The 17,250-nt window shown below is 53.4% G+C and overlaps 4 protein-coding genes and 1 non-coding gene across 5 annotated transcripts; 3 read left to right on the top strand and 2 right to left on the bottom strand.

Moving 5' to 3' along the window:
• Positions 1-3,523: 3,523 nt before the first annotated feature.
• On the bottom strand, positions 3,524-3,595 carry VTN31DRAFT_t9. Its single transcript has one exon. It is a non-coding gene; the product is annotated as a tRNA-Ala (tRNA).
• Positions 3,596-3,764: 169 nt separating this feature from the next.
• Positions 3,765-5,081, top strand: VTN31DRAFT_1127 (uncharacterized protein; the record flags this gene model as incomplete). The annotated part of the gene is made up of 1 exon (XM_069401150.1): positions 3,765-5,081. The coding sequence occupies one exon, from the start codon at positions 3,765-3,767 to the stop codon at positions 5,079-5,081; it is 1,317 nt and encodes a 438-aa protein (XP_069263983.1).
• A 222-nt stretch (positions 5,082-5,303) lies between these two features.
• On the bottom strand, positions 5,304-8,868 carry VTN31DRAFT_1126 (uncharacterized protein; the record flags this gene model as incomplete). Its single annotated transcript, XM_069401149.1, has 6 exons — positions 5,304-5,652; positions 5,718-5,821; positions 5,882-6,016; positions 6,077-6,156; positions 6,509-8,478; positions 8,537-8,868. The coding sequence occupies 6 exons, from the start codon at positions 8,866-8,868 to the stop codon at positions 5,304-5,306; spliced, it is 2,970 nt and encodes a 989-aa protein (XP_069263982.1).
• Positions 8,869-10,985: 2,117 nt separating this feature from the next.
• VTN31DRAFT_1125 (uncharacterized protein) lies at positions 10,986-13,262 on the top strand (the record flags this gene model as incomplete). Its single annotated transcript, XM_069401148.1, has 3 exons — positions 10,986-11,641; positions 11,812-12,898; positions 12,957-13,262. The coding sequence occupies 3 exons, from the start codon at positions 10,986-10,988 to the stop codon at positions 13,260-13,262; spliced, it is 2,049 nt and encodes a 682-aa protein (XP_069263981.1).
• A 1,286-nt stretch (positions 13,263-14,548) lies between these two features.
• On the top strand, positions 14,549-17,123 carry VTN31DRAFT_1124 (uncharacterized protein; the record flags this gene model as incomplete). The annotated part of the gene is made up of 2 exons (XM_069401147.1): positions 14,549-16,357; positions 16,416-17,123. 2 exons carry the CDS (start codon positions 14,549-14,551, stop codon positions 17,121-17,123), a joined length of 2,517 nt encoding a protein of 838 aa, XP_069263980.1.
• Positions 17,124-17,250: the final 127 nt, after the last annotated feature.

The following is a 17,250-nucleotide window of genomic DNA, read 5'->3' as shown; positions in this document are numbered from 1 at the left end:
GAAGCCCCAGATTTCCATGTTTGGTTCGGCTCGAGGAACGAAATCCGAATGGAGCCTCCGGTATTTGCGTTGTCAGGAGATAGTTTGGTATTGTTGGTCTTTGGGAATATCCTCGAATCAGAGGACTCGGCTACACTTGAGAATGGGTGATGATTGGTGAGAATCAGAATAAGCTATTTTAGCCGAGAAAGCCGAGGAATTTTCTTGTGCATGATTCTGCACGATATACAGATTTTGTTGGCTGATCATCTGGAGTAGGTATGGAATTGCCTAACCAAGGAGTTCTGTTGGCATGTGAGGAATCTCTGAGCCGAGATCCAATGGACGACTTACGCAAAAATTCAAAGGTACACTACTCGGTGCTTTTGTGTTTCAATTGTTCCGCGAAGAGAAGAGGATTGGATTGTAAACCTTCCATTCTATTCCATTCCATGTGATAATACTCTAATAGTAATACTGCATGCAAAAGTCAACTCCAAGTTCAACCACGCCCGTCCAATCTATGTACAGAATATGATAATTGACTCGATTCCTTGTCCCAAGCTGGCCTCCTGATTCGCCGACAGCTTGATTGATCTTCCGGGTCCTCCCGCAAATGTCTAAAAGTGCATCTCCAGCTCCATCAGGTCTTGTCAGATGTCTCGGGCTCTCGGGTTCTCACGCTCCGCATGTGGGAATGACATTCGGGAGGCTGCAGCCAACGGGAGAAGGAAAGGAAGAAAGAAAAAAAATTAAAAAACTGGAGCCAAGGAGTGAAGGAACAGATACGCCGAGCCGATTCTAACCGAGGCGAGAGCGGTTCCCCGGGTCGAGAATTCTCGGTTGGAAGAACGAACGAAATCAAGTTCGATGATGATGACGTAGGGGTATTATGAAGAGAAAAGGATTGGGTATTTGTTAAATGTTTAGTTGCCACCCTTGGTAATCACGCGGTCAAAGCCGAGCTTCAGGAATCGGTTCGAAAAGCCCCCCTGTGTCGAGACCGAAGAAGAGGTCGACGTGTTGCTGTCGGCACGATGGACGGGCTCAGCGGTCGCAGTGTCGACGGCGATTGCGGGTGTGGGCTCGTCCTCCCGGGGAAGGGGTGGGTGGGAGTGGACGGTAGGAGCGAGGACGAGGAACTTGTTCAGCTTGGTCAACATGATGTTTTTAGACGTGAAGTTGATCAAAGATAGTAGATTCGTAGTATTGTATGTATGGATACAGAGATGCTGCTATCAAGCTGATCGAGTTGATGATTGTTGTTGGAGAGGAAGAAAGAGGTCGAGGAGGAAAGGACCTCGTTTAAATATTGCCTCCTTGTCCACTGACTTTCATCCGTGATGCCCGGACAGCCCATGAACCAATCCAGCGTCCAGAGAAGGAACGTGGGCTGTGGATTTCCTATTTTGGTACACCGATGGAAGGCACAAATGTTGGAGAAAGCTCAAGTTTGTTTAACTCAATTACTTTAACTAAGTACTTCTCTGGAACGTTGTGATTTGCGCGGACTTCCCTCCCCACTGCATATCCGGTGAGGATCACGTCAGACTTTCGGAGATCCATCTTGGAGCAGTCTAAAGTCGGGGGATAAGGTTAGTCTAGTCTCGCCTTCGCAAGGGAGTCTCGGCGGGGCCCCTTTTTTTTTCTCATTCATTCTGGAGGCTCCAGCTTGAGAAATCCTGGAGGGACTCCGTATTCCTCGTGACTGACTGACAGTTTGTCCGTTGTGGATCTGGTGGATTCAATCTTGTGCTTCTCGTTTTCAGGAATCACCGGGCGACTTTTTCGCAGACTGTCCAAGTCACCCCCGTTCTGAAAAGGAGATGCTGTTTGAATTTGATAAGCTCATATCGTGATCGACTGGCCCTTTGGCCTGATTATGCAGCCATCTGCAGGCGGATAAGATCAAACCATGCTATCAGCGTCAATCAACCTTTACTCGGACGAGTACTCCGTACGGAGTACTCCGTACATATATACGATCATCATCGTGGAAATCTGGAGGATAACTCTTCATGCCGGGTTACTGCCAACTTGGGAAAAGTCGTCGATCGGGATTTGGCGAGCTGACTTGATTTTTTTGGTCAACTGTCTTGTCTGCATCTCGGCTTCTCGCCACAAGGTTGATGATGATCCATGCCATTGGCCACACTCTCTGCAGCAGTGTCTTGATGCGGCGCCGGGCCGTTCGGCAGCGCCAAAGGTACTTTGCCCAGATATCGCACAAGAACGTAAGTTAGGTATCCCTGACCAACGGCGCTGACATGGTGCATCATGTATGGATCGATCTTGTCACGTCGGTATACTCGTAGTATGTATGTCCTGGATCGCCCCCGCACTCTCCAGAGTCAAGGCTGTCGGTACGGAGTACAATAAACAATAATAGTGCACTTTCTAGCCCCTTGACTTTCCTTGCACTCGGCCCATTACAAATTGATTTTTTTTTTTTTTTTTTTTTTGTCCGCGGAGTGCTTAACGAACTTCGGAGGATGCAAGTCGCCGGCCCTACACGCATACCTTCTTCTCAACCAACAAGAATCCCGGTTATGCACTCCTCTGTCGTCGAATGATCTATCTGCTGCCTTGCTCTGTGCGCACGTATACCCCGTCAAAATGGCCCGTGACCAGTGTCCACTGTGAACTGTCCATGGCCTACGGAGTATATGCATCGATCGGTAAACAAAGAAAGTTCCTCCCTGTCTTGTGGCAACGCTGCCTGTGCAGGAGGACTGCAGGCGCAACAGGGTTGTTGTTAAAGGGTCCATCAACGGTCCGGCCATGGGCCATATGCTGCAAGATTTCAACTCTCCACGCCAGTAACGGAGAATAACGACGATTCCTGATCCTGGCCACTACTAGGCTTTTTTCTCATTGTCGAAAAGAAACATCGTACATGCTGAAGACTAGATCTGTCAACAAAGAATCGAAAGCAATGACAATCGTCCCTGTATTCTTATATATAAGAATCGGATATCGAGTAAGTTTTGGTCGGACTACCTATGTTATGTAGGCCCTTTTGTCATCATCATCGAGCATTGAGGGGGGGAGGGGAAGAAGAGTACTATTTTTTTTTTTATGCCCGCAATATCTAACAATGTGCACCATCTACTTTATCGAATACGATTGCGGCTGCGTCATTCGCCAGGACAGTATTGTCTGCTGCCCCGACCGGGACTCACCGGATCATCAAACCAAGTCTCGCACGATGCGCTGGGAGGGCATCAAGTGTCCCGCGCATGAGAGAAAGTAATGGGGCGAAGCTAGACTTGTTGTGTGTCGGGTAGGTAGGTTGTGGAATTCAGATTTGTCATCCCGCCAGGTGGCAGAAGTTGTGAGCCTGACTTGATGAATGGCAGAGAGTGATTCAATGATGCGGATGGCTTGGTCGATGGTTCCGCGGGTTAGTATTAACTCGGCTATAGGTAAGCGACCTTGTTTGCTTGCGATGTGGCGTGTGATGGAGTTGCTGATGGTGATTCGCAGTTGGCCCTGAGGACGGCAATGTTCATAAGAAAAAATAATAAAAAATACAAAAAGAGAATGGACTCGCGGGGAATCGAACCCCGGACCTCCCCGATGCGAACGGGAAATTATACCACTAAACCACAAGCCCATCTCATTGACAGTGATGTGGAGGGTTCCAAAATGGCCTTGTATCCTAAAGAACTCCCAGATTAGACTTTAGGAATGACGACTCGGTACAATAATGCTTTCCAAAACCCAAGAGGTCTAATAATAAATAATGCCCGCTGGTAACATCAGCGACACATGCACATGTCTTCATGTCCATAGAGATCGATTGGCAGACCGCCACGTCTGGTCCGGACGGTGAGCAGCTGGCCGAGCGCATCCGCGCCTTCATCCACGACCGATTTCAGCAGGTACCTCTGCCGCGATTCATCCGGTCGGTGCAGGTGCATTCGTTCGACTTTGGGCGTGTAGCCCCGGAGCTGGAGATCAAGGATATTTGCGATCCGTTTGCGGATTTTTACGAGGAGGATAACGACGACGATGATGACGATGACGATGGTGAGGAGGAGGAGGAGGATGAGGAGGATGACAAAACCGATCTCGAGTCCAACCCGTCGCCGTCAAACGTGCACAACAACCTCGGCTGGCCCTACAGTACAAGACAAAGGGATGATCGCGAGTTGAACAGCCCACCGACTCCGTTTGGCCTCGCAGAGCATGTGCAGATTGCTCGGTCCGGTTCCCCCGCGATCCCCGGCGGCACGTCCAACGTCGGCTACCATCATCTCATGCTGGGCGGGCTGTCCGGGACGCAGACCCCGCTGGCGGCCGCCGTCGCAGGAGCTTCATCCTTCCCCAGCCGGTTTCAACCAGGACCATCAGACGCGCGGCGCGTGTCGTCGCCGACGGAAGAAACCCCACCGGGAGTAAACATGGACGTTGAAGAGCACGGCTCGCCATCGCGGCCCTCAACGGCAAATACCAACCCGTCCGGACTCTCCCACGGCCATCAGAGCGCAGCTAGTGACCCTACAACAACGGGATCCAGCGGCGAGCCTCCCACTACTACTACCAACAACAACAACAACAACAACAATCCCGATCCTGCACGATCACCACGACCATCACCTCGTCCCCGCCATTCCATCCGCGAACAGCAGCGCCCCGAGGACTTCCAGGTCCTCTGCCACGTGAAATACGCCGGCGACATCAAGCTCTCGCTCACCGCGGAGATCCTTCTCGACTACCCCATGCCGAGCTTCGTCGGCCTGCCGCTCAAACTCAACATCACGGGCATGACGTTCGACGGAGTCGCGGTGGTCGCGTATATCAGGCGCAGGTGGCATCTGTGTTTCTTGGCGCCGGAGGATGCGGATGCGTTGTTGGGACCGGATCATCAGAGGGACGGGCACAATGATGCCCCGGGGCACACGGCGCAGTCGCAACGTCGCTACGGGAGTAGCAGTCTCCTGCAGCATATCAGGGTTGAGAGCGAGATTGGCCGCCAGGAGAACGGGAAGCAGGTTCTCAAGAACGTGGGTAAGGTGGAGCGGTTTGTGCTGGAGCAGGTTCGGCGTATATTTGAGGATGAGTTGGTGTATCCGAGTTATTGGACTTTCTTGACATAATCATCAATAAATGGTTGGTAATGTGTACACGGGGTATTCTAGGATTGGGCTGATTGTAGCGACCCATCTGTTGCTGCGTTGCTCATAAAAGCAATAATACACTGTCCTATCGATACACACATGACATCCCGCCCCGCGACCTTTTGAAGAGAATCATCATGACTCGCATCCCCCCCCCCCCCCCCCCCGGAAATGAGACAACTCCTTGATAATGAATTGACTTCACCGATCCTTCTTGGGCGTGCCATCCTCCGGCGCCACCTTACTCCCCAACTCATGGTACTCCCTCTGCAGGCCCTCAACCTGCTTCTTCAGCACCGCCATGTCCCGATCCTTGGCCTCGAGCTCCTTCTTCAGCCGCGCCACCTCGTCCTTGTCCCCACCCTCGGCAACCTGCTGCCGCAGAAACTTCACCTTATCCTCCAGGCGCAGCACCTCGAGGATCATGATGTACGTGCGGTTCAGGATCAGCGACAGGAACAGCGTGAAGCCGCACAGGTACATGTTGCGCTGGGAGTAGAACCGGCGGGCTTGGACTTCCATGCGTTCGGCACCGAGGGCGGCAACGGCTCTACTATTGATGTTAGTTAGGACTGGTCTATTTATTTGAATTGGGGGGGAAAATTTTTGGCTGACCCTCCGCCAACGGAATCCTTGCCATAGGATGCAATCTCGAGTTGAACTCGGTACACGCGGTTCACGCTGTCGATGAAGAGGATGAGGATGAAGATGAAGGTGATCTTGATCATTGCCTTGTCAGCATTCTGTACAAAAGTAATAGAGGAAGATGGTTTGTGTACCTTGAGACCGTACTGCAGTTTTGCAATTGCAGGACTCTCCGAGATCAACGTGAAGAGCTTCCGTCGCCAGCTCGAGGGTAGCGGGATGATGAGGCCAAGGAAGACAATCATCTCCAGCATGAGGAGAACAAAGACCTTGAGGAAAAAAAAAAGTCAGCACTCTCAGAGCTTAGCCTCTGACCCACGATTGCTTACAAGAGTGTAATAGAGAGTCATTTTCGTTGGTGTTGTGTGTGTGTCGACACGCGAAGCAGACTTGCTAGGGAAAAGTTTAACTGTCAACAAACACGCGTCAGATGGATGGTAGAAGAGATGTAGAAGGAAGAAAAGAGACTTGCAGTCAAATTGATCAATTTATCTAAACAAGACTAGACACCGTGCAGGCAAAACCTGGTGAGGTGTCCTTTTTTGATGGTCGGTTTGTCGACGATCGCAGCCTGCACGCTTGGATTCAAGTTACAACAACTTGGTCAAAGACGTCATCTGGAACTACAGAGGCACGTGACTACTTCTTGCTAGATGTATTTCCGCCAACTGGCCTAACGATGAAGCTGTTTTGTGACATGTCGATTCATCATCATCAACGTCATGCAGTCTATCCCTGCGTCTCGATTTCATACGCATTACTCTTGTGCTTCGGCTCGAAGCGGAAATCCTTATGCGCCGGTCCCAGGAACATCTCCGTAATCTTGATCCAATCCTTGTAGTTGTCGCTGCCCAGCAACGTCTCCAGCTCGTTCCGTCCCCGCCACGCCGGCGGGCGATCCTGGATCCGCGGCGGGAGGTACTCAAGAATGCCCACGGGCACGTAGCGGTAGGCAAAGCTCAGCCACTCGAGCAAGAACCGCCGGGTGGTGCCAACGCCGTGCTCGTCTGACCCCCAGGCGTCGAGGCCGTAGCGCGCAAACTTCTCCACCAGCGCCAGCCGCTCCGACGCGGACTTGTCCAGGTACTGGCCGGCCTGGATCTCCTCGAAGATCCATGGCTTAATCAGCGCGCCCCGGGCAATCATCACGCTGTCGACGTTGGCGTGATGGATGTGGTCGTTGTAGTCCTCGTGGCTGAAGCAGTCGCCGTTGCCGATGAAGAAGATCTTGCCTCCATTCGGCAGCGTCCGCGGGTCGGGCTCGCGAATGGTGTCCGCCACGTCGTCGGCTTGTTGGCGGAGGTTCTTGACCAGTGTGGCGCATTCGGCGATGTATCCCCAGTCCGCGCTCTTGGTGTACCGCTGCTGTCGGGTGCGACCATGCAGTGTGATCGCAGCGACGCCCGGCGGGCCGAGGCCTAGCTCAGTCGCCTCGTACCCTCCGAGCAGGAGACGCTCGGCGATCTTTAGCGCGGTCGGGCTTCCGTCCTTGGTGCCCGTGCGGATCTTCACAGTGATTGGAATCTCATTTGAGACGGTGTTCATCCCGCGGACGATCTTTTCCAGTTTCGACGGGTGATCCAGAAGCGCAGAGCCGGCCCCTTCGCGGTACACTAGGTCGATGGGGCAGCCGCAGTTGAGATCAATCACCCGGAGATTGGGCGTGAGATTCGCCATGACTTCGGTGGCTTTGACTGCCACCCAGGGCTTGTTGGCGGCAATCTGGGCGCCGAATCGGAAGTCCTTCGAGTTGTCGTACCCCTTGACGATTTCTGCCGCCCGCGACGAGACAGTTGGAGGTCTCATTTCCGACTCGTGAGCCTTCATCAGAGCCCACTCGGGCTTATGACCTTGGATCAGTGGCAGGCTCATGGCCATTTCGGAGTAAGTAAACTGAGCGCCGAGGTCTGTACAAAGACGACGGAACGGCAGGTTACCCTGCGTCGTCAAGGGAGCAAGCACGGGTGTTTCGGGTCCAAAGTATATCTTCCTCTTTTCGGATGGCAACAATGGTGTTTCCACATACGTAGCCCGTTGTTCCTCCCTCTTTTCCTTTTCGTCCGCTGGCTCCTCCGCAGCAGCGTCCGGCCCGTCTCCCTCGGATTGTTGGCCTTCTGGTTCGGCCTTGCGCTGATTTTGTAAATTCTCGAACTGCTTGGAGGTCTGCTCCAGCCAGTTTACGTATGCATCTGCCTTTGGAGTTTTTGTCTTTTTCTTCGCAAGTGCTTGTTTGTCCTCGGTCGAAACCGAGTTGACGATCCCTTCGCTGTTTGCCATTGGAAATTGCGGTTTTGTCCTTTCTTTCCGTTCTTCGTCCTCAATCAACACGAGCTCTTTCCTGCCATCTGGTGTGTCGCGCTCCGCCATGTGCGACGACACAAACCGACATCTCCAGCCGGATGGACAGGTACCCCGAACCTCCCACACTGGACATACACCGTTGAACGTCTTCAGATCCTCCCGCTTGTATTCCCTGAGGTATTTGCGCAGGTCATGCTCGTATCTACAGCCGTCCCCAAAGGGACATTCGTCGGGTGAAAACTCAGGCCGAAGCATTCGCGTCCCGCATAGGATTTTCTCATCCTGTGACTTGCCGAATTTGCGGTGAGTGTTCATGCCGCTGCTCTTTGGCCGCTTTTTGAGTTTTTGTTGCTCTTGATGAGTCGACGCTTCTGCCGTGTCATCGTCCGGTGTTGTTTGTGACGGTTCGGCAGAAAATGTCACCAGAAACCTGCGAGATGGTTAGCAATGGAAGATAAGGATTGCTGCTGTCCTTGCAGCTCTCTTACTCTTTCTTGATGGGCGCAACGCCCTTCATCCGAGGTGGGATATCAGCGCCCTTGTTCTCGCCATTATCTGGCGCTTCATCCAGCTTGGTCTTCTTGCTCGGCGGTTCTTCATTTGCGTCGGGTGAGTTTCTGCGATCCAAGCCTGTCTGGCTCGAGTTCGTGCCATTCAATTGCGGCGCCGATTCGGGCTCCATGGCCGCTGCGTAGCTCAGAAATAAGAAGTTTCTCGACGTCGGCTTGATTCGAAGCCGTGCCGGCTGCCGTCTCGACCTTTGCGACCGCAGCGATGCGCACGGAAAGCCGACCTCTCTTGCCGATTCAACGACGGGCATTCAGATTGTCGAATTTTGCTGTGGCCAATCACCATGCCACCCACGGATGTTTGCAGTGTTTGCCTGTTTAAGACTGTGGGTCCATCATTCACATCACTGATTGGTTCCTGGCTTGGCTCCATTCAGAGCAAGCCCGCCTCTTACATAAGACACTTAGTTAACCGCGTTTGGCCGCGATCGGCGTGCTTAGAAGCCGTGCAGAACAAGTCGAATGCTTCGAGAAGCAAAAGAAGCTTTTGCGCCACGACGGACCGTCAGGGCTGGCTGCCGACACGTGCAGGGGCGTCGGAGGCTCCGAGAAGGGACGGCGGAAGGGGAGGATTTTCTTTTTTTTTTTTTTTTTTGCTCGAAAGCTGCATTGAATGTGCCGGTCTGCGGGACACCAGCTGATTTTTCCGGGCTCATTGCTCGCTTGCTTTGCGCCTTGGGGCGGCCAAAGTTGGACCGGACATGCGAAGGTTTCCGCTGACTCGCTGAGCTTGTCGCGCCAGAACCATATCGAACGTTGCAGAGGAGATTTCTATCGTTGCGGTCGGATGAATGGACATGGAAATCCGCCGACGCGTCGAATTCTCATATATAACTCTGTACTAGTCATACGGTCATAGATCTACCTGTCTTCCACTCTTCATGAGCGTACTTCTGTCAACACTGCAGCACTTCAAGAGAATCTTCCAATGCAATCAACACTGGCATACTCCATCCATCACTGGAACCCCTTTGCCCTGTCAACAATTCCACCCTGAACTCTCAAGGCTGGATTGTGCAGTGCGCTGCTTTTCTCTTCAGAGTATGTGCTGACGTGAGCCAATCAGAGTGCAGATCCACTCGGTCGACCCAGAGCGTCGGATGGGAAGCACGCTAAAGAAAACGGCGAATCACGTGGCATGTGGACCCGATGAGCCAATGGAGACGCAGACAAGCCAAGGTTGACTCTCGGCCTGGAGCATGATTGGACAAGAGTTGCATGTTTCTGGTAAATTACCTATCCGAAACGAGTAAAGCCGAGTTTGGCAGTCACACGCCGAGCACCCGATCCAGCCAGCGCCGAGTCTATGTAGGTTAACTGATATCCACCCGAGTCACCCGACTAGGAAATGATTAGTGATCACAATTAAGTTAGTCAGTCCATGCTGGGAAAGCTGCAGACCCCGTTTGGGGCTCGCATTGTCTGATTGAATTGACTTGTTGAGGATGCAGAGGCAGAAAGTGTTCGATCTGGATTGGGCAAGGAAGAAGCCAATTCTGGAATGCAGCTTGCCCCCCTTTCGTCTCCAAACCTGCTTGCTTGGAGGCAATTCCGGCGGAGACGGGGTTAACTACCGCGGGTTGGATATCTCTGAACTCCAGCCTTTTCCCGATTGGTGCAAGCGCATTACCAGCATTACCGCGTAATACGAAATATGATACAGAACTACATTACTGTACGCGACGCGGATGCATTCTGATCTTGCTGCTCCTTGGGTGATGATCAGCCGTCGGTTCCATCCTCCACAGTGAAAAGCAATCAGTTGTCGAGACTGGCCATGATAGATGGCGTCTCTCTCTTCTCATCCGACAGATCCGCAGCGCCCTTGCACTGCAGCGCGAAGGCTAAGGTGAAATTTAACCTAGTTAACCACCCGCGCAGTGCCGGGCGGCCCCAAGAAGCGGGTGTAATATTACAAACCTAATACCGGCTCCCTTGGAACAGTTTGACCCCCATTGACCCATTCTGGCATCCATCCCAGCACGAGTCTGTCTCTCAATTCTCCGCCAGAAATTATAGTTATCCATTAGTTATTTCTGAGATGGCCATTTGATCTACACAGAATAAATTGTCCTCCCATTCCTGCGCTTTGGCAGTGCTCTCTCTCCATCGTGGAGGATCGCAGACGCGCTCGTCGCTGACATCCTGGTCCTCCTCTATTCCAGCGGCATCCCGAGTGTGTCGGTTGTTGGCGCGATTCGCCCAGTATCACTTCCAGACGGCGGTTGGCGTTTCTTCTGCCTCTCATTCTGAGGTCATCGACTTCTCAGTCCAATCCATCCTCGAAGCGGACAGCGGCCGTTTCCCTGCTGCATCTTTCCGACCTCCCGACATCTCTCCCAGGGTTGACTGGATTCGCTCCAGTCTGATGCAGGAGACGAGAGACTCGCAAACACCCCCTCTGCTTCACTCACCATCCCCCAGCGACCCCGATCATCCATCCACCAGGGAGTCCACTCCCATCCGGACCCCCGTTGGATTCGACACAATCTCCGTTCGTCGACAGCCCCTCAGCTTCAAGGATCCCGGCAAACCGGGAGACGCAGGCAGCCGCGCCGGTGACCACGACGCCCGCCTGTTGGACCCCGGTATTCAGAGCGACGGCAACAGCATTACTTTCGACCACATCGCCATCGACGACGACGATATCCCCCTCTTCTCGTCCCCCAAATCGCACAAAATGACCAGTCAAGCGGCGCCCATCAACATTGCCACCCGCTCGACCTCGGTGTCTCCGCCCGCCCAGCAAGCCTCAAATCTGACCTCCGCTCTGCAAAAAGCCGCCAACAATGAGCGCAACGACATCCCGAGTACCACCGCCACAAATCCCAGCGCCACCTACAAAACCGCGCCCGGCCGCAAGGACTCGCTGAGCACAAGCATGGCGCAGTGGGGAAATGGTACCAAGCCTATCAGCGTCACGGGATCCAATCGGGAGAAACCACGACGCGAATCCCTAGCAGGTAGCCTTGTGGGTGGCATGAGCTGGGGCGGTATCTCGGTTGGGAGTTGGATTCGAGATGAGTTCGTGTCCCCCCTAGCATTGACCCCTTCCTGGCACACATCTCTCCCTTTCCCGAATTTTGTGCACCTCACCCTGCTCTTGACGCTTGGTCCCGGCGCACGTATCCCTGTCGTGGGACTGAGTGACCCCATAGCGAGAGGCTTCATCATGCTGACTTTGGTGACCATAGTATCATCATGACAGGCACGTCGCCCTTCACAGGGTTCCAATCGCCGTCTTTTCACTCCTCCTCGTATTTGCCGAAATTGGAGGCCAATTTCATGCGCGACTTCAACTGCTGCGGCGTGACGCTGCCGACGCTGCATGATCTACTGCAGCATTACGAGGAGGCCCATGCTCAAAAATCTCCCCAACCCGGCCACCGTCCGAGCCAGGCGGACAGCCGGGCGGCCGCCATGGCAGCTGCCGCTATGGCTCAGCAGCAGGGCCAACAGTCGGGTCATGATCGAGGCATCCAGTCTCACCGGGTCGGCAATGGTCAGGCAAAGTACCATCCCGGCCAGCAGCACGGTCAGATGGACTCTTCCAATGCCTACAACTCCTCTCATCAGAGTCTGGACATGGACACCATCGATGACATGGAGTTGGATGACGCGATGGGGGTAACGGATTCTTCATCGCAGATGTACTCTTCACAACTGCACTCCGGACAAGCCTTTGGCTCGCAGAACCAACGAGGCCTGCAGCTTAATCTTAGCATGCTCCCATCGCACCAGGCACTGAGAGGGTCGCAGCCCGGAACTCCCGTGGCCAATGGCCAGAATGTACTGCAAAATAACCCCACTGTCTCGTCGGTCAATACGCCGACCCTGACGTCGAACCCCCTCCAGAACGCACAGTTCCGCAACACTCCCGAGTCCTCTGGACCGGGAACCCCGGCTGAGCTGGATGAGAAGGTCATTGGTGGCTTCAGCGAATTGTCGATGCACGGCAATGGTTTTCCTGGTGGGCAGCTCTCCGCCTTTGGCGGCAGCAATGATATGGTCAATCTTTGCATCGACGAGCCTGCGAAGCGGTTGTTCAGCCCCAACGGTGGAACTGGAAACGCCGCGTCCCCGGCTCACATCAAACTGGGGAGCTCTCAATATGGACCGAACAGCGAGATCGCTCGCCGGATACGAGAGCAACAACTGCGCGCTGGTGTTCCAGACACTACTGGGTTACTTCCCCACGAAGAGCCCCGGCCATATCGATGCCCCGTTATCGGCTGTGAGAAGGCGTACAAGAATCAGAACGGTCTCAAGTATCACAAGGCGGTAGGTTGCTACGTCTGATTTTGAGTCAGTTATCCACCACTAACAAAAGAAATCGCAGCATGGTCACAACAATCAGCAACTACACGAGAACGGCGATGGTACGTTTTCCATCGTCGATCCAGAGACCTCGGCACCGTATCCAGGGACACTCGGGATGGAGAAGGAAAAGCCGTATCGATGCGAAATCTGCGGGAAACGATACAAGAACCTGAACGGGTTGAAATACCACAGAGCACATTCGCCGCCGTGCAATCCCGAGCTTTTTGCGGCTCGCAACGCTGCCGTTGGCGGTGTTATGCACGGCCAAAACATCAATGTTGCCGGAGTTGGCCTTCCGGGCATCGGCGAGGAGGGAATGATGTAAGCCTGGACATGGGATACAGCCTCTGGTTGCTGCGGCATGATCCAGATTATTCCGCCGCGCATCTGGTGTCGGATTTTTCGCTACTCTTACCAAGTGATATGTCAAATCCCGTGCTCGAAAGACTCGCTGCAGCCGCTGGACGGCGCCCCAGGTCCTATCAAACTACACATTGGTTGCCATCACATCACTTGCATCGCCGAAAGGATTCATCTCCTGCACTTTTTCTTCACCAACTCTCTGCAAATGAAATGATCTCATGCCATGTGTGACGAACCTTGGCGGAATATATCATGTCGAACCACGATGCGACGACCAAAAAAGAATGCATTTTCACGGGCTTTACATCGGAGCATACTTGTCTGGTCCCCTCTGGGAAGGATGATGATAGACGGCGCTATAATCCTTCCTGGCTAGAACGAAGCAGGAAGCACTTGGGCGGTTTCTGTCTATTTACACTTTCTAGTTTGTCGTTTTGCTTTCTTTTTCCTTGCTTTGGGATCGGGCATGGCAGGACAGGACAGGGCGAAAAAAAGAAAAAAAAAAAAAAAAAAGAACAACGGAGAGTGAGAGGGCCGAGAGAAAACGAAAAAAGTACTGAGTGGGAATTGCTCTTGTGTTTTTGTTGTCTGTTCCTTTTTTTTTTTCTTTTATTTTCAGCGTGTTTGATTGATGTACGAGTCTGTGTTGATAGACCCCTGGCTGCTGTTGCTTTTCTTTCTCATGACAAAGTTCCAACAACAATCGATCATCATCCGATGCACACAGGACAGGGGGTTCACAATTTGCTGGCGTTACAAGTTGTTTGCCGAGACTCGGTTGTTAGGCTTTGTTGTTGCTCTTTGATCTGATACCTAGTAGTATTTCGAGCTCCTCTCTGATTCTACAATGCAAGGTGTTGTCTGAGTTTGAGCAATTACTCTACGCCGTACCCATTCGTCAATCCTCATGTCGGCTGAGGGTTTCCCAAGGAGTCCGTTCAGAAGATCACGTGACATGCCTAATCTATACCTAGATAACTTATTATCCATCCAAGGACTCCGTAGGCGGTGTGTGTTGAAGATACTTTTCTGCCGGCCTAACATGTAGACCGCCTTCATTAATGGGGAAATTTTTGCTTGATATTATCCTCGAGACGAGGAGACCTCTGAACAACCAGAAAGCCCGCTGTTACGGAGGTACACTTTCTCCAGTTGATATTTATAGTTGCGTCTATGGGATTGACGGATTGACTGAGTGGGATTGACATTCCTTGTTCTGGAGCATTGATCGGCCAGAAAACTGCAGTCATGGCACCCGGCCGGCTACGCGAAGAGGACGATTTCATTCTGACGCTGTCGGATAATGACGATGCTGCGATTGAGGATGATATCGTTGACGAAGAGGAGAAGGAGGAGGCAGTTTCATTGAAGTCCTCCAAAAAGCGGAAACGCGACCAGACGGAGAAGTCGAATCGAAAGACCAAGAAGCAGAAACAAACCGCGACGCAGCAACGACAAGGAAAGAAAGCGGCGACGAAGGTGGATGTTTCCGAGGGAGAGGAGAACGAGGATGATGATGAGGAAGAACAGGAACAAGGGGAGGATGACGGCGCGCTCAATTCGGATTTTGAGTTCGATGTTGGAGGGAATGCTGCGCAGGGTGTGATTGAGGATTTCGATGGGTGGGGTGTTGATGATGGGAAACGGAATGGGGTAACTGCGAAGGGTAGCAATAAGAAGGGTGTGGATATTGATGAAATTATTGCTCGACGCAAGGCGAGGAAGCAGGAGGAGGAGGAGAAAAAGAAGAAAACGGAGAAACGGCAAGTGTCGGGGTCAGATGAGGAGGAGGATGAAGATGGTGATGATGACGAAGAGGGAGCGGATGCCGCGAGTGATGGCAGCGAGGAGGATGTCGAAGAGCAGGAGAATGAAGATGGTCCGAACTTGGATGACGACGAGCTGCTTGCGCCCGATGGATTTGGAATGGGCGCCGGCAGCGATAATGAGGAATCTGAAGGGGTTGAGGATGAAGACAGCGAGGCATCCGATGGCGAAGCCTCCTCCGGCGGTGACGATGGCGATGATGACGACGAGTCCGTCGCATCCGGGGTTGCTCACCCCCTCGACGAGGCATCGGACGAGGAAGAATCCGAATCACAAGATGCCGAGGAATTGGCGAAGCAAAAGGCCTTCTTCGCACCGGAAGAGGAGGGGACTGAGAAAAAGGGCAAGTCTAAGAGGAAGTCCGACGACACGGGCAAAGATTCATTCCAGAACTACAATCTCTCCCGTCCAATCCTCCGCGGCCTGGCGGCCGTTGGCTTCACCACCCCGACCCCTATCCAGCGCAAGACCATCCCCGTGGCGCTCATGGGCAAAGACATCGTCGGCGGCGCCGTGACGGGCTCGGGTAAGACCGCGGCGTTCGTCATTCCCATCCTGGAGCGTCTTCTCTACCGACCACGCAAGGTTCCAACCAGCCGGGTCGCTATCCTGGTGCCCACCCGAGAACTGGCCGTCCAGTGCTACAACGTCGCGACAAAACTGGCCACCTACACCGACATCACTTTCTGCCAGCTCGTCGGTGGGTTCAGCTTGCGGGAGCAGGAAAACGTGCTCAAGAAGCGTCCCGACGTGATCATCGCCACTCCCGGTCGTTTTATCGACCACATGCGGAATTCCGCCAGCTTTACGGTGGATACGCTGGAGATTTTGGTCCTGGATGAGGCGGATCGCATGTTGGACGATGGGTTCGCCGACGAGCTGGACGAGATTCTGAAGACGATCCCCAAGTCGCGCCAGACGATGCTCTTCTCTGCTACGATGACCAGTTCGGTGGATCGACTGATCCGCGTGGGCCTCAACCGGCCGGTCCGGTTGATGGTTGATGCGCAGAAACAGACGGTCAGCACGCTGGTGCAGGAGTTTGTCCGCCTGCGCCCTGGGCGGGAGAACAAGAGACTGGGGTATCTTATCCATCTGTGCCAGGAAGTTTACAAAAACCGGGTCATTGTGTTCTTCCGTCAGAAGAAGGAGACGCATCGGGTCCGGATTGTGTTTGGGCTGTTTGGGCTTAAAGCTGCGGAACTTCATGGCAGCATGACCCAGGAACAGGTTCGTTACCCTAGAACCGCTGGAGGAGGTTCAGATCTGGGCTAATGGTTCAAACTAGCGTATCAGAGCAGTCGAGGACTTCCGCGACGGCCGAGTGGATTTCCTGCTGGCCACGGACGTTGCCTCTCGCGGTCTCGACATCAAGGGCGTCGAAACCGTCATCAACTACGAAGCTCCGCAAAAACACGAGATCTACCTTCATCGAGTCGGCCGGACGGCACGAGCGGGGCGCTCCGGCCGCGCCTGCACCATCGCCGCCGAACCCGACCGCAAGGTGGTCAAAGCCGCCGTGAAGACCGGCAAGGCCCAGGGGGCCAAGATCGTCAGCCGCGTCGTGGACCCCAAGACTGTGGATCAACTCTGCGAGAAAATCGAGGGCATGCAAAGGGAAATTGAGGAAATCCTCGAGGAAGAAAAGGCCGAGAAGGAGCTCGCTCAGGTCGAGATGCAGGTCACCAAGGGTGAGAACCTGATCAAGCACGAGAAGGAAATCATGTCGCGCCCGAAGCGGACCTGGTTCGAGAGCGAGCGGGAGAAGCAAGAGGCCAAGAAGCGCGGCTTGATGGAGCTCAATGGACCGGAGTCTGTGCTGAAGAAGGAGAAGCGCAAGCTGAGCAACAAGCAGAAGAAGCGGTTGGATGATACCCGGCAGCGGAAGGAAGGCAAGATTTGGAAGAAAGGGAAGAAGGAGCGCGAAGGGGGTGCTGCTAGTACGAAGTTGTCGAAGAAGGCCAAAGCGAAGGCGAAGAAGAAAGGGCGGAAGTGATTGTCATTTTGACGTTGTATATTCCACGGCGCATCTGTGCATGTCATAGGGCGGTTCTCACTTTGGCCGAGAGGGATACATAATCGACCTTGCATTTGCTTGCATCTTGGGAAGAGAGATATTTTCC

Source organism: Thermomyces dupontii (assembly GCF_041956625.1).
Source record: "Thermomyces dupontii strain NRRL 2155 unplaced genomic scaffold VTN31scaffold_1, whole genome shotgun sequence".
Taxonomy (NCBI): Eukaryota; Fungi; Ascomycota; class Eurotiomycetes; order Eurotiales; family Trichocomaceae; genus Thermomyces; species Thermomyces dupontii.
The sequence above is the reverse complement of the archived record's forward strand: the minus strand, read 5'-3'. Positions and strand labels throughout refer to the sequence as shown.